We start from the raw sequence: 26,557 nt of genomic DNA on the forward strand, positions 1-26,557 counted from the left end.
GGAGGCCTACAAAAGGCCCATCACTCGGAGGGACCAGTGTGGTGAGTCGGGAGGCCAGCTGGTGCAGCTGCAGCAGGGTGAGAAGGCAGAAGAAGTAGAATGAAATCGAAGGGTGACGTCACAGTGATTGGCTGGTGATTGGTGAGTAGTTTTTCTTTTCCTTCATCAGTAGGTAACCTTTAACATTGTTGTTGCCAAATAAAGTTAATCCAAGGGTTAAGTCATGGCAGGAGAGCTTGGACATGTGTCATGCTCCTCCTGTACTATGTGGGAACTCAGGGACGCGGCCAGTGTCCCTGACGACTACGTGTGCAGGAAGTGTATCCGGCTGCAGCTCCTGACAGACCGCGTTGCGGCACTGGAGCTGAGGGTGGATTCACTCTGGAGCATCCATGATGCTGAGAATGACGTGAGTATCACGTGTAGTGAGTTGGTCTTACTGCAGGTAAAGGGTACACAGCCAGATAGGGAATGGAAGACCAGCAGGAAGAGCAGTGTAAGGAAGGTAGTGCAGGGGTCCCCTGCGGTCATCCCCCTGCAAAACAGATACACCGCTTTGGGTACTGTTGGGGGGGATGACTCACCAGGGGAGGGCAGCAGCAGCCAAGTTCATGGCACTGTGGGTGGCTCTGCTGCACAGGAGGGCAGGAAAAAGAGTGGGAGAGCGATAGTGATAGGGGATTCAATTGTAAGGGGAATAGATAGGCGTTTCTGCGGCCGCAACAGAGACTCCAGGATGGTATGTTGCCTCCCTGGTGCAAGGGTCAAGGATGTGTCGGAGCGGATGCAGGACATTCTGAAAAGGGAGGGTGAACAGCCAGTTGTTGTGGTGCATATAGGTACGAATGATATAGGTGAAAAAAACGGGATGAGGTCCTACAAGACGAATTTAGGGAGCTAGGAGCTAAATTTAAAAAGTAGGACCTCAAAGGTAGTAATCTCAGGATTGCTACCAGTGCCACGTGCTAGTCAGAGTAGGAATCACAGGATAGCTCAGATGAATACGTGGCTTGAGGAGTGGTGCAGCAGGGAGGGATTCAAATTCCTGGGACATTGGAATCGGTTCTGGGGAAGGTGGGACCAGTACAAACCGGACGGTCTGCACCTGGGCAGGATTGGAACCAATGTCCTAGGGGGAGTTTGCTAGTGTCGTTGTGGGGGAGTTAAACTAATATGGCAGGGGGATGGGAACCTATGCAGGGAGACAAAGGGAAGTAGAATGGGGGCAGAAGCAAAAGATAGAAAGGAGAATGGTAAAAGTGGAGGGCAGAGAAACCCAAGGCAAAAACAAAAAGGGCCACATTACAGCAAAATTCTAAAGGGGTAAAGTGTGTTAAAAAGACAAGCCTGAAGGCTCTGTGCCTCAATGCGAGGAGTATTCGGAATAAGGTGGATGAATTAACTGCGCAGATAGCAGTTAATGGATATGATGTAATTGGCATCACGGAGACATGGCTCCAGGGTGACCAAGGCTGGGAACTCAACATCCAGTGGTATTCAACATTTAGGAAGGATAGCCAGAAAGGGAAAGGAGGTGGGGTGGCGTTGCTGGTTAAAGAGGAAATTAATGCAATAGTAAGGAAGGACATTAGCTTGGGTGATGTGGAATCGGTATGGGTGGAGCTACGGAATACCAAAGGACAGAAGACACTGGTGGGAGTTGTGTACAGACCACCAAACAATAGTAGTGAGGTTGGGGACAGCATCAAACAAGAAATTAGGGATGTGTGCAATAAAGGTACAGCAGTTATCATGGGCGACTTTAATCTACATATTGATTGGGCTAACCAAACTGGTAGCAATGCGGTGGAGGAGGATTTCCTGGAGTGTATTAGGGATGGTTTTCTAGACCAATAGGTCGAGGAACCAACTAGGGAGCTGGCCATCCTAGACTGGGTGATGTGTAATGAGAAAGGACTAATTAACAATCTTGTTGTGCGAGGTCCCCTGGGGAAGAGTGACCATAATATGGTAGAATTCTTTATTAAGATGGAGAGTGACACAGTTAATTCAGAAACTAGGGTCCTGAACTTAAGGAAAGCTAACTTCGATGGTACGAGGCACGAATTGACTAGAATAGACTGGCAAATGATACTTAAAGGGTTGATGGTGGATAGGCAATGGCAAATATTTAAATATCACATCGATGAACTTCAACAATTATACATCCCTGTCTGGAATAAAAATAAAACGGGGAAGGTGGCTCAACCCTGGCTAACAAGGGAAATTAAGGATAGTGTTAAATCCAAGGAAGAGGCATATAAATTGGCCAGAAAAAGCAGCAAACCTGAGGACTGGGAGAAATTTAGAATTCAGCAGAGGAGGACAAAGGGATTAATTAGGAGGGGGAAAATAGAGTACGAGAGGAAACTTGCTGGGAACATAAAAACTGACTGCAAAAGCTTCTATAGATATGTGAAGAGAAAAAGATTAGTGAAGACAAATGTAGGTCCCTTGCAGGCAGATTCAGGTGAATTTATAATGGGGAACAAAGAAATGGTGGACCAATTGAACAAATACTTTGGTTCTGTCTTCACGAAGGAAGACACAAATAACCTTCTGGGTGTACTAGGGGACCGAGAGTCTAGTGAGAAGGAGGAACTGAAGGAAATCCTTATTAGGTGGGAAATTGTGTTAGGGAAATTGATGGGTTTGAAGGCCGATAAATCCCCGGGGCCTGAAAGTCTGCATCCCAGAGTACTTAAGGAAGTGGCCCTAGAAATAGTGGATGCATTGGTGATCATTTTCCAATAGTCTATCGACTCTGGATCAGTTCCTATGGACTGGAGGGTAGCTAATGTAACACCACTTTTTAAAAAAGGAGGGAGAGAGAAAACGGGTAATTATAGACTGGTTAGCCTGACATCAGTAGTGGGGAAAATGTTGGAATCAATTATTAAAGATGAAATAGCAGCACATTTGGAAAGCAGTGACAGGATCGGTCCAAGTCAGCATGGATTTATGAAAGGGAAATCATGCTTGACAAATCTTCTAGAATTTTTTGAGGATGTAACTAGTAGAGTGGACAAGGGAGAACCAGTGGATGTGGTGTATTTGGACTTTCAAAAGGCTTTTGAAAGGTCCCACACAAGAGATTGGTGTGCAAAATTAAAGCACATGGTATTGTGGGTAATGTACTGACGTGGATAGAGAACTGGTTGGCAGACAGGAAACAGAGAGTCGGGATAAACGGGTCCTTTTCAGAATGGCAGGCAGTGACTAGTGGGGTGCCGCAGGGCTCAGTGCTGGGACCCCAGCTATTTACAATATACATTAATGATTTAGATGAAGGAATTGAGTGTAATATCTCCAAGTTTGCAGATGACACTAAACTGGGTGGCGGTGTGAGCTGTGAGGAGGACGCTAAGAGGCTGCAGGGTGACTTGGACAGGTTAGGTGAGTGGGCAAATGCATGGCAGATGCAGTACAATGTGGATAAATGTGAGATTATCCACTTTGGGGGCAAAAACACGAAGGCAGAATATTATCTGAATGGTGACAGATTAGGAAAAGGGGAGGTGCAACGAGACCTGGGTGTCATGGTTCATCAGTCATTGAAAGTTGGCATGCAGGTACAGCAGGTAGTGAAGGCAAATGGCATGTTGGCCTTCATAGCGAGAGGATTTGAGTATAGGAGCAGGGAGGTTTTACTGCAGTTGTACAGGGCCTTGGTGAGGCCTCACCTGGAATATTGTGTACAGTTTTGGTCTCCTAATCTGAGGAAGGACGTTCTTGCTATTGAGGGAGTACAGCGAAGGTTCACCAGACTGATTCCCGGGATGGCTGGACTGACATATGAGGATAGACTGGATCGACTGGGCCTTTATACACTGGAGTTTAGAAGGATGAGAGGGGATCTCATAGAAATATATAAGGTTCTGACGGGACTGGACAGGTTAGAGGCAGGAAAAATGTTCCCGATGTTGAGGAAGTCCAGAACCAGGGGTCACAGTCTAAGGATAAGGGGTAGGCCATTTAGGACCGAGATGAGGAGAAACTTCTTCACTCAGAGAGTGGTGAACCTGTGGAATTCCCTGCCGCAGAGAATTGTTGATGCCAGTTCATTGGATATATTCAAGAGGGAGTTCGATATGGCCCTTACGGCTAAAGGGATCAAGGGGTATGGAGAGAAAGCAGGGAAGGGGTACTGAGGGAATGATCAGCCATGATCTTATTGAATGGTGGTGCAGGCTCGAAGAGCCGAAAGGCCTACTCCTGCACCTATTTTCTATGTTTCTGTGTTGTCGCCTGGCAGAGCTGCTTATGGCAGGGCCTACTCGACTGCGTATGTGAAACCTGTAGCTGTTCAAAGTCCGCCAACGGGTACGAGTCCGATTTCACCCTGTTGGCATTGTGGCGGCTATCATCGGCCTTATCAGTGTCGGTTTAAACAGTACATTTGTAAAGACTGTTCGAAATCAGCGAATGTGTCCACAACTGAGCAAGCGTGCTGCGGCTCACCACGTGGATGATGACGACCAGTCCAGTGCTGGCCCAGACATGCAACCCAAGATACCCGAGGAGGAAGTGTACGGCCTGTATTCGTTCCTGACGAAGAGCCAACCGATAATCGTTAATGTGAAGCTGAATGATGTGCCTGTATCAATGGAGCTGGACACGGGGTGCGAGCCAGTCGATAATGAGCCAAAGGGCATTCGACAAGCTGTGGGACACTAAGGCTGTGAGGCCTAAGCTGAGTCCAGTCAATTGGAGTTGAACTGGAGATCAACTTGTGTGCGAAAAGCCCCGGACAGTCTTAATTTGTAAAGAGACTGATACTAAGATCTTGAAGGGGGATGTTGTTATGTATTGATGCTTGGGGTCACTAGACACCAGGGGGCGCCATTGTCAGAGGTCATCGGGCTGTACGCGTGTGTGCGCGGGCCCTGGTATATAAGTGCGAGTACCATGTCTCGTGCGCACTTTGGGCGCGAATAAAGTTGAACCAGGTTTGCAGCTGAGTGAGTTACAGTCCTTCGAGTCATTATCTACATTACAGTGTGTATGTGTGTGTGTGTGTGTGTGTGTGTGTCAGTGTGCGTATGTGTGTGTGTGTGTGAGTTTGTATGTGTGGGGTTTGGTGATTGAAAGGACTAGCCGTGATGCCTCACACAGTTGAATATCATTCAGCAGGAGTCAGTGGGGGGGGGGGGGGGGGGGGGGGGTGGGGGAGAGTACAGGGTGTTACTGCTGTGAACAGGGTCCGGACAAACTATACTGACCTTCCCCAGGTAAACAGAGCTGGACTCGGAACCACGAGGTAACTTGAGCTCTTTGAAAGGCCCCTTTGTCTGCGACGATTATATAAGCGCCCTTTGTCTAACAGAATAAACGGCTTGCAAATTGATAAAATCGCTGCTCGGTGAAGCCTGGTCTGTTCTGTGGTTGGCAGACCAAGGGGGTGTGGTGTTGGGGGAGGGGCGTCTTGGGCACTCGAGAGGGACGTTTATCCTCTCATTCACACCCGGCCGCACATCGGAATCTTGGCATCGGCCCCGTGATCTCTGGGAGAGCAGGGTTACGGGAAACGTACCTGCCCTGGGAGTGTGTGATGGGACAGTGTCGAGGGAGCTTTACTCTGTATCTAACCCCCTGTACCTGCCCTGGGAGTGTTTGATGGGACAGTGTAGAGGGAGCTTTACTCTGTATCTAACCCCCTGTACCTGCCCTGGGAGTGTGTGATGGGACAGTGTAGAGGGAGCTTTACTCTGTATCTAATCCCCTGTACCTGCCCTGGGAGTGTTTGATGGGACAGTGTAGAGGGAGCTTTACTCTGTATCTAACCCCCTGTACCTGCCCTGGGAGTGTGTGATGGGACAGTGTAGAGGGAGCTTTACTCTGTATCTAATCCCCTGTACCTGCCCTGGGAGTGTTTGATGGGACAGTGTAGAGGGAGCTTTACTCTGTATCTAACCCCCTGTACCTGCCCTGGGAGTGTTTGATGGGACAGTGTAGAGGGAGCTTTACTCTGTATCTAATCCCCTGTACCTGCCCTGGGAGTGTGTGATGGGACAGTGTAGAGGAAGCTTTACTCTGTATCTAACCCCGTGCTGTACCTGCCCTGGGAGTGTTTGATGGGACAGTGTAGAGGGAGCTTTACTCTGTATCTAACCCCCTGTACCTGCCCTGGGAGTGTTTGATGGGACAGTGTAGAGGGAGCTTTACTCGGTATCTAACCCCGTGCTGTACCTGTCCTGGGAGTGTTTGATGGGACAGTGTAGAGGGAGCTTTACTCTGTATCTAACCCCCTGTACCTGCCCTGGGAGTGTTTGATGGGACAGTGTAGAGGGAGCTTTACTCTGTATCTAACCCCCTGTACCTGCCCTGGGAGTGTTTGATGGGACAGTGTAGAGGGAGCTTTACTCTGTATCTAACCCCGTGCTGTACCTGCCCTGGGAGTGTGTGATGGGACAGTGTAGAGGGAGCTTTACTCTGTATCTAACCCCCTGTACCTGCCCTGGGAGTGTTTGATGGGACAGTGTAGAGGGAGCTTTACTCTGTATCTAACCCCCTGTACCTGCCCTGGGAGTGTTTGATGGGACAGTGTAGAGGGAGCTTTACTCTGTATCTAATCCCCTGTACCTGCCCTGGGAGTGTGTGATGGGACAGTGTAGAGGGAGCTTTACTCTGTATCTAACCCCGTGCTGTACCTGCCCTGGGAGTGTTTGATGGGACAGTGTAGAGGGAGCTTTACTCTGTATCTAACCCCCTGTACCTGCCCTGGGAGTGTTTGATGGGACAGTGTAGAGGGAGCTTTACTCTGTATCTAACCCCGTGCTGTACCTGCCCTGGGAGTGTTTGATGGGACAGTGTAGAGGGAGCTTTACTCTGTATCTAACCCCCTGTACCTGCCCTGGGAGTGTGTGATGGGACAATGTACAAAGACCAAATTAATAATAAAATTCACAAAGTTTAATTGACAATCTGCAATACAAGTCTTACACTGATAAACAAGCAGACACTGCTTTATGACAGTTGTATAACACTTAAATACGTGTAGAATTCACCTAGTCAGCTAATGCTTGCTGAAGTTTAGCACCTTTAAGTGGTTATAAGTTGGAGCGGGCTGTCCCATGTGAAATATTCCGTCGTGGTTTCCCTCTCCTGTTGGATGCGGGCCTTCGGGTCCACTTGGGAAACCCACCAGGCTCTCCTGGAAGGGGTGGCTCTTGTGGTGTGGAGAGGGGGCCTTGGGAGGGGGGGGAGGTTGGAGCCGTGGGAGAACGAGAAGGGCCCAGCGAACACATCCACCATCTCCTGGAGGGTGAGGTTCTGGGGCGGGTGGGACGGAGAGACTCGCTGCAAATGGCTGCCAGCGTGGGACTGAGACACACTGCAAATGGCTGCCAGCGTGGGACTGAAAGACACACTGCAAATGGCTGCCAGCGTGGGACTGAGACACACTGCAAATGGCTGCCAGCGTGGGACTGAAAGACACACTGCAAATGGCTGCCAACGTGGGACTGAAAGACACACTGCAAATGGCTGCCAGCGTAGGACTGAAAGACACACTGCAAATGGCTGCCAGCGTTGGACTGAGACACACTGCAAATGGCTGCCAACCTACAAATGGCAGCCAATTTGAGTTTTGGAGTCACATTGGGAAAGGTGAGGGGGTGTACATTGTATGGCGGTACAACATAGGCCTATGGCCATCAGGACACTCCAAGCAGGCCCCATTTGCTTTCTCACATTTCTTCAAGAGCAGCAGTGAGGTGATCGAGAGAAAACTGGTCAACTATGTTTAACAGAGAATATGCTGTAAATGCACTCGAATTAAAACCTCGGCTGAAGGAATTGATGGAATTCATTAACCAACATGTCAATATTTCTCAGCAGGAAGGTCATTTTTGTCTTTGAATTTCAATTTTACAAATCATTTGTTTAAAGATAAAAAATGGAGTGACACGTCCATTGCATTCTGGGTGGGCTTAAGACCATGTGACATACCCATTGCATTCTGGATGGGCTTGAGACCATGTGACATGCTCATTGCATTCTGGGTGGGTTTGAGACCATGTGACATACCCATTGCATTCTGGGTGGGCTTGAGACCATGTGACATACCCATTGCATTCTGGGTGGGCTTGACACCTTGTGACATGCCCATTGCATTCTGGGTTGGTCCAACTCCTTGTGACATGCCCATTGCATTCTGGGTTGGTCCAACTCCTTGTGACATGCCCATTGCATTCTGGGTGGGCTTGACACCTTGTGACATGCCCATTGCATTCTGGGTGGGCTTGACACCTTGTGACATGCCCATTGCATTCTGGGTGGGCCCTGACGCCTTGTGACATGCCCATTGCATTCTGGGTAGGCTTGAGACCATGTGACATACCCATTGCATTCTGGGTTGGCCCAACTCCTTGTGACATGCCCATTGCATTCTGGGTGGGCTTGACACCTTGTGACATGCCCATTGCATTCTGGGTGGGCTTGACACCTTGTGACATGCCCATTGCATTCTGGGTGGGCTTGACACCTTGTGACATGCCAAGCTGCATTCTGGGGTGGCTTGGCGCTTGAGGCCTCCTGTACGCTGGAGAAAGCCGGGCTGCTTCCGGGGTTGGGAGACCCGGTTCCAAAATGGTCGCCGGAACAATGCCCCCCCCGCAGCAAGAGCAGAACAAGCCGTTAAAAAAAAATCTCGCCTCAAATCAAAGACTAAAAGCAGAGTGCGCCACAAGTACACACCCTCGGGATGAGATGACTGAGGAGTTTTAGTGGTGTGTTTTACCCATGTGAGGCGGAGATCCTTCCTTCTGTTGGGAGATGGCAACGCAGCGAGTGGATCGGTCAAAGCCATCGTCGCGGCAATAGCTGAAGATATTCCCGCCTCTTCCTCACGGTCCACCCTCCCCACCGCCAGAAAAAAGGGGCGTCCCTTCTCTCTCGGTCCATTGTCAATCAAGCCCCTTGCAAACGGATAATTCAAGATGGCGCCTGGTCTTCCCTCTCTGGGCCAATCCAGTACATTTTATATATATATATATATACTTCCCCACCTCCCCTCCCTCCCCACGCCCCGTAAAATAGAAACAAAAGACAATCGCAGTTTCACAACGTCAGGTCCCAGCGGAGAGTCGGGCCCGACCTTTGACCCGAGGCCTCCGCCGCCCCCCTCCCCCTCCCCTTCCGCACAGCTGGGCCCGAGTGTCGCCTGCCTCCTGGCCCTCATGCGTCGGTGCCTTTGAGCTTGGAGCTCCCCTGGACCTCCTCCTCCTCCTCCTCCTCCTCCTTCAGGTTGACGCAAATGGACGACGCCAGGTCCTGCATCTCCTGTTCCACCTTCTTGGGGGCTTCCTCGGGGTAAACCACCACGCACAGCTTCTGGCCAAAGTAAGTCATGCTGTCTGGAAGAGGCGAGAGAGAGAGAGAGGGCAGCTTGAGACGGGGGCGGGCCATTTCGTTACCTCCAGACTCGACTATTTCAACGCTCCCCTAGCCCAGCTTCACGCTTTCCACCCTCCTTAAACTTCAGATCATCCAAAACTCGGCTGCCCCGTGTCCTAACTCGCACCGAGTTCCCCTCACCCATCACCCCCTGTGCTCACTGCACCCGTGTCCTAACTCACACCCAGTCCCGCTCACCCATCACCCCCTGTGCTTGCTGCCCCGTGTCCTAACTCGCACCAAGTCCCGCTCACCCATCACCCCCTGTGCTCACTGCCCCGTGTCCTAACTCGCACCCAGTCCCGCTCACCCATCACCCCCTGTGCTCACTGCCCCGTGTCCTAACTCACACCCAGTCCCGCTCACCCATCACCCCCTGTGCTCACTGCCCCGTGTCCTAACTCGCACTCAGTCCCGCTCACCCATCACCCCCTGTGCTCACTGCCCCGTGTCCTAACCCGCACCCAGTCTCACTCACCCATCACCCCCTGTGCTCACTGCCCCGTGTCCTAACCCGCACCAAGTCCCACTCACCCATCACCCACTGTGCTCACTGACCTACACTGGCTCCCAGTCCGGCAACACCTCCATTTTAACATTCTCGTATTCAAATCCCTCCATGGCCCTCGCCCCTCCCTATCCCGGGATGGCGGGACTGACCTATCAAGAAAGACTGGATCAACTGGGCTTGTATTCACTGGAGTTCAGAAGAATGAGAGGGGACCTCATAGAAACATATAAAATTCTGACGGGGTTAGACAGGTTAGATGCAGGAAGAATGTTCCCAATGTTGGGGAAGTCCAGAACCAGGGGTCACAGTCTAAGGATAAGGGGTAAGCCATTTAGGACCGAGATGCGGAGGAACTTCTTCACCCAGAGAGTGGTGAACCTGTGGAATTCTCTACCACAGAAAGTTGTTGAGGCCAATTCACTAAATATATTCAAAAAGGAGTTAGATGAGGTCCTTACTGCTAGGGGGATCAAGGGGTATGGCGAGAAAGCAGGAATGGGGTACTGAAGTTGAATGTTCAGCCATGAACTCATTGAATGGCGGTGCAGGCTAGAAGGGCCGAATGGCCTACTCCTGCACCTATTTTCTATGTTTCTATGTTTCTATCTCTGTAACCCCCTGCCCCCCCACCCCGAGGTATCTGCGCTCCTCTAATTCTGGCCTTATGCGTGTCCCTCACTTCACCATAGATTCCTTTCAAACCCAACTTTGGTGGCTGTGCCTTCACCTTTGTAGGCCCCACGCTCTGAAATTTCCTCCCCTAACACCTCTCTCCTTCTTAAACCCAACATCTTTGACCAAGCTTTTGGTCAGTGTCCTAATATCTCCTTTACGTGGCTCGGTGTCAAATCATCGCTCCCGTGAAGCACCTTGGGACATTTTACTAAAGAAAGGCTTGCATTTATATAGCGCCTTTCACGACCACCGGGCGTCTCAAAGCGCTTTACAGCCAATGAAGTACTTTTGGAGTGCAGTCACTGTTGTATTGTGGGAAACACCAATTTGCGCACAGCAAGCTCCCACACACAGCGATGTGATAATGACCCAGATAATCTGTTTTTTTGTTATGTTGGATAAATATTGGCCCCAGGACCCCGGGGATAACTCCCCCCTGCTCTTCTTCCAAATAGTGGCCGTGGGATCTTTTACGCCCCCCTGAGAGAGCAGACGGGGCCTCGGTTTAACGTCGGTGTAACATTGTTCCTCTCCTTTCAAGCCACGACTCGGTCATTCTCACTCGGGCCTCGGAGGTCCGGGAGGTTGCGGACTCGAGCCCCCAGTCTCGAGTCGCGAGCCCCATAAATCCCGGGCTGACAGTCCCAGTGCCGGTATCGAGGGAGTGCTGCAGTGTCGGGAGGGGCCGTCTCTCGGCTGAGACGCTAAACCGAGGGCCCCTGTTTGCCCTCTGGGGGCTGACATAAAAGATCCCACGGCCGCTACTGGATGAAGAGCGGTGGGGGGGGGGGGGTAAAGGGGGGGGGGGTGGGGGGAGAGGGGGATAGTTCTCTCTCCGCTGTCCCAATTTTTTACATCCCTCAACCAACGTCGCTGAACAGATAAAATGGTCATTTTCACATTGATGCTTGTGGGATCTTGCTGTGCTCACAACGGCCGCTGCGTTTCACAACAGCGACCACACTTAAACACAAAAATACCTCGCTGGCCGCAAAGCACTCTGGGGGGGGGGCGCCCTGAAGCGGTGAACGTCGCCGGGGCAAACGCCTATTTCTTCGGCCCAATTGGTCAAGGGCGCCATTTTGTTTTTGTCAAGTGCGGGAGGCCGGGGACAGAGGACGGTAGGGGGGGGGGGAGGGAGGGGGAAACCAGCGCACGGCGATCGGGCGCGCGCGCACGGCAAAGCTGCCCGCCGACATCCTTACCGACAAAGTTGTCGAAGCACTGAGGCTTGTTGCTCCAGTAGACCCCCAGGAAGTAGACAGGGACGCCGGTCAGCATGATGGCCAGGCCAATCCCACACACCACCGGCTCCGACCACAGGCTGAAGATCAGCAGGAAGGCCCAGAACAGGAGGTACACCACGGGGAAGATTAGGTTCACCTGCATGCGGGAGAGAAGGGAGAAAAAGGACCAGAGTCAGCTAAAACCGCCAGGGAGGGGGGGGGGGGGGGCTCAAAGGTCAACCCAATTGGCGAAGGAAATCAAACATTATCTGCGATTGGCGTTCCAAGATTTTAGTGTCGTTGATTAGGAGCCCCGTTGTAAAACGAAGTGTCGGTGCAATGAGCAGAAACCTGTTGGCGTCAACAACTTTAACACAAACTCAAGCGTTTTCCAGTTTCGACACGGAGTCAGGAGGTCGTGGGTTCAAGTCCCACTCCAGGGACTTGAGCACAAAAAAAATAAAAAAATCCAGGCCGACACTCCCAGGGCAGGGCTGAGGGAGCGCCGCACTGTCGGAGGTGCCCTCATTCGGTTAAACCCAGGCCCCGTCTGCTCTCTCGGGGTGGATGTCAAAGGTCCCACGGCCACTATTTGGAAGAAGAGCAGGGGGGAGTTATCCCCGGGTGTCCTGGGGCCAATATTTATCCCTCAACCAACATAACAAAAAAACACAGATGATCTGCGTCATTGTCACATCGCTGTGTGTGGGAGCTTGCTGTGCGCAAATTGGCGTTTCCCACATTACAGCAGTGACTGCACTCCAAAAAGTACTTCATTGGCTGTAAAGTGCTTTGGTCGTGAAAGGCGCTATCTAAATGCAGGTCTGTCTGTGACCTGCTCCACTTTCTGAAGGAGGACTGGGTCGCACGGTGACCTTTCACCTTCTGGGAGCTGGGGTCAAATCCAGCCCCCGCTGTTCTGCCACCCCACTCTCTGATGGGGGACTGGGTGGGGTCGCAGTGGGTCAGACGGTGACCTTTCACCTTGCTGGGGTGAGGGGCACAGTCCGGGCCGGACGCATTACAACCATCGCAACAGGAGGAGGCCGTTCAGCCCCTCAACTCCGCTCCCCCATTCAATTAGATCGCGGCTGATCGGTATCTTAACTCCATCCAGCAGTTTTGAGACCACATCCCCCTAACACACTTGCCAAAGAAAAATCTATCGGTCGCAGTTGTGAAATTTTCAACTGCCCCTCCCCGGCCTCAACAGCTTTTTTGGGGGATTCAGAGTTCCAGATTTCCACGGCCCTTTGTGTGAAGGAGTGTTTCCTGACATACCCCACTGAACGGCCTGGCTCGAACGTTAAGGCTATGCCCCCTGGACTCCCACACCAGAGGGAATACCCTCTCTCCAACAATCAACTCCTTTAACCAGCTTAAACACCTCGCTTAGATCACCCTTTAACCTTCCATACCCAGGCCACAGTCGGTGTTGCCTGTCTCCATAATTTAACCCTTTTAGTCTGGTGTGGCTTCAGACATTTGTCTGAGGCTGAACCAGACTGTTCGCAACCTAGCCGTCATATTTGACCCTGAAATGGGCTTCCGGCCACCTATCCACAGCATAACCAAACCCGCCTGTTTCCACCTCCGTAACATCGCCCGTCTCCGTCCCCTGCCTCAGCTCATCCGCTGCTGAAACCCTCATCCATGCCTTTGTTACCTCCAGACTGGACTATGCCAACCCACTCCTGGCTGGCCTCCCACATTCTACCCGACCTAAACTTGAGGTGATCCAAAACTCAGCTGCCCCCGTGTCCTAACTCGCACCGAGTCCCGCTCACCCATCACCCTCTGTGCTCGCTGCCCCGTGTCCTAACTCACACCCAGTCCCACTCACCCATCGCCCCCTGTGCTCACTGCCCCGTGTCCTAACTCGCACCGAGTCCCCCTCACCCATCACCCCCTGTGCTCACTGCCCCGTGTCCTAACTCGCACCGAGTCCCACTCACCCATCACCCCCTGTGCTCACTGACCTACATTGGTTCCCGGTTAAGCAATGCCTCAATTTCAAAATTCTCATCCTTGTTTACAAATCCCTCCATGGCCCTCGCCCCTCCCTATCTCTGTAATCTCCTCCAGCCCCACAACCCCCCGAGATGTCTGCACTCCTCTAATTCTGCCCTCCTGAGCATCCCTGATTATAATCGTTCCACCATCGGTGGCTGTGCCTTCTGTTGCCTGGACCCCAAGCTCTGGAACTCCCTCCCCAAACCTCTCTACCTCTCGACCTCTCTCTCCTCCTTCAAGACGCTCCTTAAAACCGACCTCTTTGGTCACCTGCTCTAATTTCTCCTTATGTGGTTCGGTGTCAAGTGTTTTGCCACCGAAGGGGAGGTGCAACGAGATCTGGGTGTCATGGTACATCAGTCATTGAAGGTTGGCATGCAGGTACAGCAGGCGGTGAAGAGGGCAAATAGTATGTTGGCCTTCATAGCGAGAGGATTTGAGTATAGGAGCAGGGAGGTCTTACTGCAGTTGTACAGGGCCTTGGTGAGGCCTCACCTGGAATATTGTGTTCAGTTTTGGTCTCCTAATCTGAGGAAGGACGTTCTTGCTATTGAGGGAGTGCAGCGAAGGTTCACCAGACTGATTCCTGGGATGGCGGGACTGACATATGAGGAGAGACTGGATCGACTGGGCCTGTATTCACTGGAGTTTAGAAGGATGAGAGGGGATCTCATAGAAACATATAAAATTCTGACGGGACTGGACTGAATGTTCCAGATGTTGGGGAAGTCCAGAACCAGGGGTCATAGTCTTAGGATAAGGGGTAAGCCATTTAGGACCGAGATGAGGAGAAACTTCTTCACTCAGAGAGTTGTTAACCTGTGGAATTCCCTGCCGCAGAGAGTTGTTGAGGCCAGTTTGTTAGATATATTCAAGAGGGAGTTAGATATGGTCCTTATGGCTAAAGGGATCGAGGGGTATGGAGAGAAAGCAGGAAAGGGGTACTGAGGGAATGATCAGCCATGATCTTATTGAATGAGACGTTAAACCGAGGCCCCGTCTGCTCTCTCAGGTGGATGTAAAAGATCCCACAGTGCTATTTGGAACAAGAGCTAGAGGGAGTTATCCCCGGGGTCCTGGGGCCAATATTTATCCCTCAATCAACATAACAAAAAAACAGATTATCTGGGTCATTATCACATTGCTGTGTGTGGGAGCTTGCTGTGCGCAAATTGGCATTTCCCACATTACAACAGTGACTACACTCCCAAAAGTACTTCATTGGCTGTGAAGCGCATCCAGTGGTCGTGAAAGGCGCTATATAAATGCAAGTCTTTCTGATTCACTAGTTTTGAGTGATGTGTACACGAAGCCCCCAAGCCCCATCAGCACTCCGTGACAGAACCTGTGCTTTCCCTTCAGTCGTCCCTCTGTTGCCGGGGGGGGGGGGAAGAGGGTGGAAGGGTCCAGGGTCCACCTCCATTAGCCTTATTATCAATTAATTTATGGCTGGCTGTTGCAATCACTTCCAGCTCCATTAACTGAGCTGAATTCAGTGAATCTTCCAACGTCAGCACCTTTCAGATCCGCTCTCTTATCAGCGTTTACAGAGGGCCCCGGCACCTCTCCACTCAGCAATCTGCAGGCTACTGCACTTCCTTTCGCTATTAACCCCTTCCGCACCACCTCGCAGGTCGCTCCCGGCATTCTCAGCCCCTCTCAATCAGAAGGGGGCGGGATCGAGGGGACTTCAGGGACCCCAGCCCCAGAATCCGTAAGAAAACAGGAGCAGGAGTCGGCCATTCGGCCCCTCGAGCCTGCTCCGCCATTCAATAAGATCATGGGCTAATGTGATCGGGGCCCCAGGAGAGGCGGGAGTTCGGGGCCCGGGGCCCGGGGCCCAGCCCACACTGTGCGATATGTGTGTGCGCACTGGGTCCGTGCAACAGAGCTAGTCTCCGGTCATCCTGCTTAACCCTTGCCACCCCACGTTAAACAAATCCACCCACAGGCATCTTCCACCCTTCAATATGTAGTTCGGGATCCGGAATATCAGGTCCCTCATCGAAACACCCGTGAACTTTTTGACATGGAAGCAAGTCATCCTCGACTCGAGGGTCTGCCCGTGATGACGATCAGGGCTGATCCGATCATGGACTCAGCTCCACTTCCCCGCCCGCTCCCCATAACCCTTCACTCCCTTATCGCTCAAAAATCTGTCTATCTCCACCTTAAATATATTCAATGACCCAGCCCCCACAGCTCTCTGGGGCAGAGAATTCCACAGATTTACAACCCTCCGAGAGAAGAAATTCCTCCTCAGCTCAGTTTTAAATGGGCGGCCCCTTATTCTGAGACTGTGACCCCTGGTTCCAGACACTCCAGCCCGGGGGGAAACATCCTCCCTGCATCTACCCTGTCAAGCCCCGTCAGAACTTAGGGCCATCCTGAGGTGATGTATGCGTATCTCAGCCAATTGGCAGTTCTGACCAAGGGTCACAGACCCAAAACGTTAACTCTGTTTTTCTCTCCACAGATGCTGCCTGGCCCATTGAGTATTTCCAGCATTTTATTTCAGATTCCAGCATCCGCAGTCTTTTGCTTTTACTATTGAGAATTAGTGGGTTTATTAGCAAAAGGTTTAACAATCACACGGCACATTACCAGTTCATCCACCAGGCTCACAACCACCTGCCCCGTCGTGGATCCCCCGAACCCAACTGGCTGGGGTTTTATTGAGCCTTGTGAACATCACGTGACTGGCTAAGCCACTCCCACCTCAACAGCTCCACAAACCTGTGAGCATCCTCACATGGTGCATACATTACAATTATCAAACATAATTTGACACCGAGCCGCATAAGGGGATATCAGGACAGGTGAACTTGGCCAAAGAGGTCGGTTTTACGGAGCGTCTTGAAGGAGGAGAGAGAGGTCGAGAGGAGGAGAGGTTTAGGGAGGGAGTTCCAGAGCTTGGGGCCCAGGCAACAGAAGGCACGGCCACCGATGGTGGAGCGATTATAATCAGGGATGGTCAGGAGGGCAGAAATAGAGGAGCGTAGACATCTTGAGGGGGTTTGTGGGGCTGGAGGAGATTACAGAGATAGGGAGGGGCGAGGGCCATGGAGGGATTTGAGGATGAGAATTTTAAAATGGAGGTACTCCCAGGTCAGCGAGCACAGGGGTGATGGGTGAGCGGGACTTGCAGGATAGGGATATAGAGAGAGAGACACGGAGAGAGGGGAGAGGGAGAAAGGAGGGGTAGGAGGGAGGTGAAGCGAGAGAGAGAATGGTCACCATACACAGGGCCATCTGGAGAGGTGTGTACCCATCCTGGCGAGATGTTCTCCGAAACATGAAGCACTCAGAGCCCCGTTACTTCTGGGTGAGTGAGCTCAGCACTATCGTGTCAGAGAAATACATTCAGTGATCGGAATATTCAGTGAGCAGGAATTAACGCTGAATTATTAGCTAGTGAGCATCCAGGGGCCAGCCAGTTACTGGAGTGGAAGTGAACACAAATCAAACCGTGCCCGTGAGCGAGAGAGACAGAGCGAGAGAGACAGAGACATAGAGATAGGGACAGAGCGAGAGAGGGCGAGAGCGAGAGAGACAGAGACATAGAGATAGGGACAGAGCGAGAGAGGGCGAGAGCGAGAGCGAGAGACAGAGCGAGAGAGAGACAGAGACATAGAGATAGGGACAGAGCGAGAGAGACAGAGACATAGAGATAGGGACAAAGCGAGAGAGGGCGAGAGCGAGAGAGAGAGAGAGAGCGAGAGAGACATAGAGATAGGGACAGAGCGAGAGAGGGCGAGAGCGAGAGAGAGACAGAGACATAGAGATAGGGACAAAGCAGACAGAGACATAGAGATAGGGACAGAGCGAGAGAGACAGAGACATAGAGATAGGGACAAAGCGAGAGAGGGCGAGAGCGAGAGCGAGAGACAGAGCGAGAGAGAGACAGAGACATAGAGATAGGGACAGAGCGAGAGAGACAGAGACATAGAGATAGGGACAAAGCGAGAGAGGGCGAGAGCGAGAGCGAGAGAGAGAGCGAGAGAGACATAGAGATAGGGACAGAGCGAGAGAGGGCGAGAGCGAGAGAGAGACAGAGACATAGAGATAGGGACAGAACGAGAGAGACAGAGACATAGAGATAGGGACAGAGCGAGAGAGACAGAGACATAGAGATAGGGACAGAGCGAGAGAGACAGAGACATAGAGATAGGGACAGAGCGAGAGAGACAGAGACATAGAGATAGGGACAGAGCGAGAGAGACAGAGACATAGAGATAGGGACAGAGCGAGAGAGACAGAGACATAGAGATAGGGACAGAGCGAGAGAGACAGAGACATAGAGATAGGGACAGAGCGAGAGAGGGCGAGAGCGAGAGCGAGCGAGAGACAGAGCGAGCGAGAGACAGAGCGCGAGAGACAGAGCGAGCGAGAGACAGAGCGCGAGAGACAGAGCGAGCGAGAGACAGAGCGAGCGAGAGACAGAGCGCGAGAGACAGAGCGAGCGAGAGACAGAGCGCGAGAGACAGAGCGAGCGAGAGACAGAGCGAGCGAGAGACAGAGCGCGAGAGACAGAGCGAGCGAGAGACAAAGCGCGAGAGACAGAGCGAGCGAGAGACAGAGCGAAACAGAGCGCGCGAGAGACAGAGCGCGCGAGAGACAGAGCGAGCGAGAGACAGAGCGAAACAGAGCGCGCGAGAGACAGAGCGCGCGAGAGACAGAGCGAGCGAGAGACAGAGCGAGCGAGAGACAGAGCGCGAGAGACAGAGCGCGAGAGACAGAGCGAGCGAGAGACAGAGCGCGAGAGACAGAGCGAGCGAGAGACAGAGCGCGAGAGACAGAGCGCGAGAGACAGAGCGAGCGAGAGACAGAGCGCGAGATACAGAGCGAGCGAGAGACAGAGCGAGCGAGAGACAGAGAGAGCGAGAAACAGAGCGAGCGAGAGACAGAGCGAAACAGAGCGAGCGAGAGACAGTGAGCAAGAGACAGAGCGAGCGAGAGACAGAGCGAAACAGAGCGAGCGAGAGACAGAGCGAAACAGAGCGAGCGAGAGACAGAGCGAGCGAGAGACAGAGCGAGAGACAGAGCGAGCGAGAGACAGAGCGAAACAGAGCGAGCGAGAGACAGAGCGAGAGACAGAGCGAGCGAGAGACAGAGCGAAACAGAGCGAGCGAGAGACAGAGCGAGTGAGAGACAGAGCGAGAGACAGAGCGAGCGAGAGACAGAGCGAGAGACAGAGCGAAACAGAGCGCGAGAGAGACAGAGCGAGCGAGAGACAGAGCGCGCGAGAGACAGAGCGAGCGAGAAACAGAGCGAGTGAGAGACAGAGCGAAACAGAGCGAGCGAGAGACAGAGCGCGCGAGAGACAGAGCGAAACAGAGCGAGCGAGAGACAGAGCGAGCGAGAGACAGAGCGAAACAGAGCGAGCGAGAGACAGAGCGAGCGAGAGACAGAGCGAAACAGAGCGAGCGAGAGACAGAGCGAGCGAGAGACAGAGCGAAACAGAGCGAGCGAGAGACAGAGCGAGCGAGAGACAGAGCGAAACAGAGCGAGCGAGAGACAGAGCGAGCGAGAGACAGAGCGAAACAGAGCGAGCGAGAGACAGAGCGAGCGAGAGACAGAGCGAAACAGAGCGAGCGAGAGACAGAGTGAGCGAGAGACAGAGCGAAACAGAGCGAGTGAGAGACAGAGCGCGAGAGACAGAGCGAGAGACAGAGCGAGCGAGAGACAGAGCGAAACAGAGCGAGTGAGAGACAGAGCGCGAGAGACAGAGCGAGAGACAGAGCGAGCGAGAGACAGAGCGAGCGAGAGACAGAGCGAAACAGAGCGAGCGAGAGACAGAGTGCGAGAGACAGAGCGAGAGACAGAGCGAGCGAGAGACAGAGCGAAACAGAGCGAGCGAGAGACAGAGCGCGCGAGACAGAGCGCGCGAGAGACAGAGCGAGCGAGAGACAGAGCGAGAGACAGAGCGAGCGAGAGACAGAGCGAGCGAGAGACAGAGCGAGAGACAGAGCGAAACAGAGCGAGCGAGAGACAGAGCGAGCGAGAGACAGAGCGAGCGAGAAACAGAGCGAGCGAGAGACAGAGCGAGCGAGAGACAGAGCGAGCGAGAGACAGAGCGAAACAGAGCGAGCGAGAGACAGAGCGAGCGAGAGACAGAGCGAGCGAGAGACAGAGCGAGAGACAGAGCGAAACAGAGCGAGCGAGAGACAGAGCGAGCGAGAGACAGAGCGAGCGAGAGACAGAGCGAGAGACAGAGCGAAACAGAGCGAGCGAGAGACAGAGCGAGCGAGAGACAGAGCGAAACAGAGCGAGTGAGAGACAGAGCGCGCGAGAGACAGAGCGAAACAGAGCGCGTGAGAGACAGAGCGAAACAGAGCGAGCGAGAGACAGAGCGCGCGAGAGACAGAGCGAAACAGAGCGAGCGAGAGACAGAGCGAAACAGAGCGAGCGAGAGACAGAGCGCGCGAGAGACAGAGCGAGCGAGAGACAGAGCGAAACAGAGCGAGCGAGAGACAGACCGCGCGAGACAGAGCGCGCGAGAGACAGAGCGCGCGAGAGACAGAGCGAAACAGAGCGAGCGAGAGACAGAGCGCGCGAGAGACAGAGCGCGCGAGACAGAGCGCGCGAGAGACAGAGCGAAACAGAGCGAGCGAGAGACAGAGCGAAACAGAGCGAGCGAGAGACAAAGCGAGCGAGAGACAGAGCGCGCGAGACAGAGCGCGCGAGAGACAGAGCGAAACAGAGCGAGCGAGAGACAGAGCGAAACAGAGCGAGCGAGAGACAGAGCGCACGAGAGACAGAGCGAAACAGAGCGAGCGAGAGACAGAGCGCGCGAGAGACAGAGCGCGCGAGAAACAGAGTGAAACAGAGCGAGCGAGAGACAGAGCGAGCGAGAGACAGAGCGCGCGAGAGACAGAGCGCGCGAGAAACAGAGTGAAACAGAGCGAGCGAGAGACAGAGCGAGCGAGAGACAGAGCGCGCGAGAAACAGAGTGAAACAGAGCGAGCGAGAGACAGAGCGAGCGAGAGACAGAGCGCGCAAGAGACAGAGCGAGCGAGAGACAGAGCGAAACAGAGCGAGCGAGAGACAGAGCGAGCGAGAGACAGAGCGAAATAGAGCGAGCGAGAGACAGAGCGCGCGAGAGACAGAGCGAGCGAGAGACAGAGCGCGCGAGAGACAGAGCGCGCGAGAGACAGAGCGCGCGAGAGACAGAGCACGCAAGAGACAGAGCGAAACAGAGCGAGTGAGAGACAGAGCGAGCGAGAGACAGAGCGCGCGAGAGACAGAGCGCGCAAGAGACAGAGCGAGCGAGAGACAGAGCGAAATAGAGCGAGCGAGAGACAGAGCGAAACAGAGCGAGCGAGAGACAGAGCGAAACAGAGCGAGCGAGAGACAGAGCGAAACAGAGCGAGCGAGAGACAGAGCGAGCGAGAGACAGAGCGAAATAGAGCGAGCGAGAGACAGAGCGCGCGAGAGACAGAGCGAGCGAGAGACAGAGCGCGCGAGAGACAGAGCGCGCGAGAGACAGAGCGCGCGAGAGACAGAGCACGCAAGAGACAGAGCGAAACAGAGCGAGTGAGAGACAGAGCGAGCGAGAGACAGAGCGCGCGAGAGACAGAGCGCGCAAGAGACAGAGCGAGCGAGAGACAGAGCGCGCAAGAGACAGAGCGAGCGAGAGACAGAGCGCGCGAGAGACAGAGCGAAACAGAGCGAGCGAGAGACAGAGCGAGCGAGAGACAGAGCGAAACAGAGCGAGCGAGAGACAGGGCGAAACAGAGCGCGCGAGAGACAGAGCGCGCGAGAGACAGAGCGAAACAGAGCGAGCGAGAGACAGAGCGAGCGAGAGACAGAGCGAAACAGAGCGAGCGAGAGACAGAGCGAGCGAGAGACAGAGCGCGCGAGAGACAGAGCGAAACAGAGCGAGCGAGAGACAGAGCGAGCGAGAGACAGAGCGCGCGAGAGACAGAGCGAAACAGAGCGAGCGAGAGACAGAGCGAGCGAGAGACAGAGCGAAACAGAGCGAGCGAGAGACAGAGCGAGCGAGAGACAGAGCGCGCGAGAGACAGAGCGCGCAAGAGACAGAGCGAGCGAGAGACAGAGCGCGCGAGAGACAGAGCGAAATAGAGCGAGCGAGAGACAGAGCGCGCGAGAGACAGAGCGAGCGAAGACAGAGCGAAACAGAGCGAGCGAGAGACAGAGCGAGAGACAGAGCGAGCGAGAGACAGAGCGCGCGAGAGACAGAGCGAAACAGAGCGAGCGAGAGACAGAGCGAAACAGAGCGTGCGAGAGACAGAGCGCGCGAGAGACAGAGCGCGCGAGAGACAGAGCGAGCGAAGACAGAGCGAAACAGAGCGAGCGAGAGACAGAGCGAGAGACAGAGCGAGCGAGAGACAGAGCGCGCGAGAAACAGAGCGAAACAGAGCGAGCGAGAGACAGAGCGAAACAGAGCGAGCGAGAGACAGAGCGAGCGAGAGACAGAGCGAGCGAGAGACAGAGCGAGAGACAGAGCGAGCGAGAGACAGAGCGAGCGAGAGACAGAGCGAGAGACAGAGCGAGCGAGAGACAGAGCAAGCGAGAGACAGAGCGCGCGAGAGACAGAGCGAGCGAGAGACAGAGCGCGCGAGAGACAGAGCGAGCGAGAGACAGAGCGAAACAGAGCGAGCGAGAGACAGAGCGAGCGAGAAACAGAGCGAAACAGAGCGAGCGAGAGACAGAGCAAGCGAGAGACAGAGCGCGCGAGAGACAGAGCGAAACAGAGCGAGCGAGAGACAGAGCGAGCGAGAGACAGAGCGAAACAGAGCGAGCGAGAGACAGAGCGAGCGAGAGACAGAGCGCGCGAGAAACAGAGCGAGCGAGAGACAGAGCGAGCGAGAGACAGAGCGAAACAGAGCGAGCGAGAGACAGAGCGAGCGAGAGACAGAGCGCGCGAGAGACAGAGCGAGCGAGAGACAGAGCAAGCGAGGGACAGAGCGAGCGAGAGACAGAGCAAGCGAGAGACAGAGCAAGCGAGAGACAGAGCGAAACAGAGCGAGCGAGAGACAGAGCGAAACAGAGCGAAACAGAGCGAGCGAGAGACAGAGCGAGCAAGAGACAGAGCGAGAGACAGAGCGAAACAGAGCGAGCGAGAGACAGAGCGCGCGAGAGACAGAGCGAGCGAGAGACAGAGCGAAACAGAGCGAGCGAGAGACAGAGCGAGCGAGAGACAGAGCGAGCGAGAGACAGAGCGCGCGAGAGACAGAGCGAAACAGAGCGAGCGAGAGACAGAGCGAGCGAGAGACAGAGCGAGCGAGAGACAGAGCGCGCGAGAGACAGAGCGCGCGAGAGACAGAGCGAAACAGAGCGCGCGAGAGACAGAGCAGGCGAGAGACAGAGCGAAACAGAGCGAGCGAGAGACAGAGCGAAACAGAGCGCGCGAGAGACAGAGCGAGCGAGAGACAGAGCGAGCGAGAGACAGAGCGAAACAGAGCGCGCGAGAGACAGAGCGAGCGAGAGACAGAGCGAAACAGAGCGAGCGAGAGACAGAGCGAGCGAGAGACAGAGCCAGCGAGAGACAGAGCGCGCGAGAGACAGAGCGAAACAGAGCGCGCGAGAGACAGAGCGAGCGAGAGACAGAGCGAAACAGAGCGAGTGAGAGACAGAGCGAAACAGAGCGCGCGAGAGACAGAGCGAGCGAGAGACAGAGCGAAACAGAGCGAGCGAGAGACAGAGCGAGCGAGAGACAGAGCGAGCGAGAGACAGAGCGCGCGAGAGACAGAGCGAGCGAGAGACAGAGCGAAACAGAGCGAGCGAGAGACAGAGCGAGCGAGAGACAGAGCGCGCGAGAGACAGAGCGAGCGAGAGACAGAGCGAGCGAGAGACAGAGCGCGCGAGAGACAGAGCGAGCGAGAGACAGAGCGAGCGAGAGACAGAGCGCGTGAGAGACAGAGCGAAACAGAGCGAGCGAGAGACAGAGTGAGCGAGAGACAGAGCGCGCGAGAGACAGAGCGAGCGAGAGACAGAGCGCGTGAGAGACAGAGCGAAACAGAGCGAGCGAGAGACAGAGCGAGCGAGAGACAGAGCGCGCAAGAGACAGAGCGCGCGAGAGACAGAGCGAAACAGAGCGAGCGAGAGACAGAGCGAGCGAGAGACAGAGCGAGCGAGAGACAGAGCGAAACAGAACGAGCGAGAGACAGAGCGAGCGAGAGACAGAGCGAGCGAGAGACAGAGCGAAACAGAGCGAGCGAGAGACAGAGCGAGCGAGAGACAGAGCGCGCGAGAGACAGAGCGAAACAGAGCGAGCGAGAGACAGAGCGAGCGAGAGACAGAGCGAAACAGAGCGAGCGAGAGACAGAGCGAGCGAGAGACAGAGCGCGCGAGAGACAGAGCGAAACAGAGCGAGCGAGAGACAGAGCGAAACAGAGCGAGCGAGAGACAGAGCGCGCGAGAGACAGAGCGAAACAGAGCGAGCGAGAGACAGAGCGAGCGAGAGACAGAGCGCGCAAGAGACAGAGCGCGCGAGAGACAGAGCGAAACAGAGCGAGCGAGAGACAGAGCGAAACAGAGCGAGCGAGAGACAGAGTGAAACAGAGCGAGCGAGAGACAGAGCGCGCGAGAGACAGAGCGCGCGAGAGACAGAGCGAAACAGAGCGAGCGAGAGACAGAGCGAGCGAGAGACAGAGCGAGCGAGAGACAGAGCGCTCGAGAGACAGCGCGCGAGAGACAGAGCGCGCGAGAGACAGAGCGCGCGAGAGACAGAGCGAAACAGAGCGAGCGAGAGACAGAGCAAGCGAGAGACAGAGCGCACGAGAGACAGAGCGAAACAGAGCGAGCGAGAGACAGAGCGCGCGAGAGACAGAGCGAGCGAGAGACAGAGCGCTCGAGAGACAGCGCGCGAGAGACAGAGCGCGCGAGAGACAGAGCGCGCGAGAGACAGAGCGAAACAGAGCGAGCGAGAGACAGAGCGAGCGAGAGACAGAGCGCGCGAGAGACAGAGCGCGCGAGAGACAGAGCAAGCGAGAGACAGAGCGCGCAAGAGACAGAGCGAAACAGAGCGAGCGAGAGACAGAGCGCGCGAGAGACAGAGCGCGCGAGAGACAGAGCGAGCGAGAGACAGAGCGAAACAGAGCGAGCGAGCGACAGAGCGAGCGAGAGACAGAGCGAGCGAGTGACAGAGCGAAACAGAGCGCGCGAGAGACAGAGCGAGCGAGAGACAGAGCGCGCGAGAGACAGAGCGCGCGAGAGACAGAGCGAAACAGAGCGAGCGAGAGACAGAGCGAGCGAGAGACAGAGCGCGCGAGAGACAGAGCGAAACAGAGCGAGCGAGAGACAGAGCGCGCGAGAGACAGAGCGAGCGAGAGACAGAGCGCGCGAGAGACAGAGCGAAACAGAGCGAGCGAGAGACAGAGCGAGCGAGAGACAGAGCGAAACAGAGCGAGCGAGAGACAGAGCGAGCGAGAGACAGAGCGCGCGAGAGACAGAGCGAAACAGAGCGAGCGAGAGACAGAGCGAAACAGAGCGAGCGAGAGACAGAGCGCGCGAGAGACAGAGCGAAACAGAGCGAGCGAGAGACAGAGCGAGCGAGAGACAGAGCGCGCAAGAGACAGAGCGCGCGAGAGACAGAGCGAAACAGAGCGAGCGAGAGACAGAGCGAAACAGAGCGAGCGAGAGACAGAGTGAAACAGAGCGAGCGAGAGACAGAGCGCGCGAGAGACAGAGCGCGCGAGAGACAGAGCGAAACAGAGCGAGCGAGAGACAGAGCGAGCGAGAGACAGAGCGAGCGAGAGACAGAGCGCTCGAGAGACAGCGCGCGAGAGACAGAGCGCGCGAGAGACAGAGCGCGCGAGAGACAGAGCGAAACAGAGCGAGCGAGAGACAGAGCAAGCGAGAGACAGAGCGCACGAGAGACAGAGCGAAACAGAGCGAGCGAGAGACAGAGCGCGCGAGAGACAGAGCGAGCGAGAGACAGAGCGCTCGAGAGACAGCGCGCGAGAGACAGAGCGCGCGAGAGACAGAGCGCGCGAGAGACAGAGCGAAACAGAGCGAGCGAGAGACAGAGCGAGCGAGAGACAGAGCGCGCGAGAGACAGAGCGCGCGAGAGACAGAGCAAGCGAGAGACAGAGCGCGCAAGAGACAGAGCGAAACAGAGCGAGCGAGAGACAGAGCGCGCGAGAGACAGAGCGCGCGAGAGACAGAGCGAGCGAGAGACAGAGCGAAACAGAGCGAGCGAGCGACAGAGCGAGCGAGAGACAGAGCGAGCGAGTGACAGAGCGAAACAGAGCGCGCGAGAGACAGAGCGAGCGAGAGACAGAGCGCGCGAGAGACAGAGCGCGCGAGAGACAGAGCGAAACAGAGCGAGCGAGAGACAGAGCGAGCGAGAGACAGAGCGCGCGAGAGACAGAGCGAAACAGAGCGAGCGAGAGACAGAGCGCGCGAGAGACAGAGCGAGCGAGAGACAGAGCGCGCGAGAGACAGAGCGAAACAGAGCGAGCGAGAGACAGAGCGAGCGAGAGACAGAGCGCGCGAGAGACAGAGCGAGCGAGAGACAGAGCGCGCGAGAGACAGAGCGAGCGAGAGACAGAGCGCGCGAGAGACAGAGCGCGCGAGAGACAGAGCGAAACAGAGCGAGCGAGAGACAGAGCGCGCGAGAGACAGAGCGAAACAGAGCGAGCGAGAGACAGAGCGAAACAGAGCGAGCGAGAGACAGAGCGAGCGAGAGACAGAGCGCGCGAGAGACAGAGCGAGCGAGAGACAGAGCGAGCGAGAGACAGAGCGAAACAGAGCGAGCGAAAGACAGAGC

At 54.8% G+C, this 26,557-nt stretch overlaps 1 protein-coding gene across 1 annotated transcript in view; it reads right to left on the minus strand.

The window, feature by feature from the left end:
- Positions 1-6,890: 6,890 nt before the first annotated feature.
- LOC139253816 (large neutral amino acids transporter small subunit 2-like) overlaps positions 6,891-26,557 on the minus strand; it is a 96,793-nt gene continuing 77,126 nt past the window's right edge. Inside the window, exons 8-9 of the mRNA XM_070873578.1 lie at positions 11,788-11,965; positions 6,891-9,356 (exon numbers count right to left, since the gene is read on the minus strand). Of these exons, the coding sequence (XP_070729679.1) occupies positions 9,178-9,356; positions 11,788-11,965 (357 nt within the window). The 3' untranslated portion in view covers positions 6,891-9,177. The remainder of the gene's footprint in view (positions 9,357-11,787; positions 11,966-26,557) is intronic.

Source organism: Pristiophorus japonicus, unplaced genomic scaffold (assembly GCF_044704955.1).
Source record: "Pristiophorus japonicus isolate sPriJap1 unplaced genomic scaffold, sPriJap1.hap1 HAP1_SCAFFOLD_515, whole genome shotgun sequence".
NCBI lineage: Eukaryota > Metazoa > Chordata > Chondrichthyes > Pristiophoridae > Pristiophorus > Pristiophorus japonicus.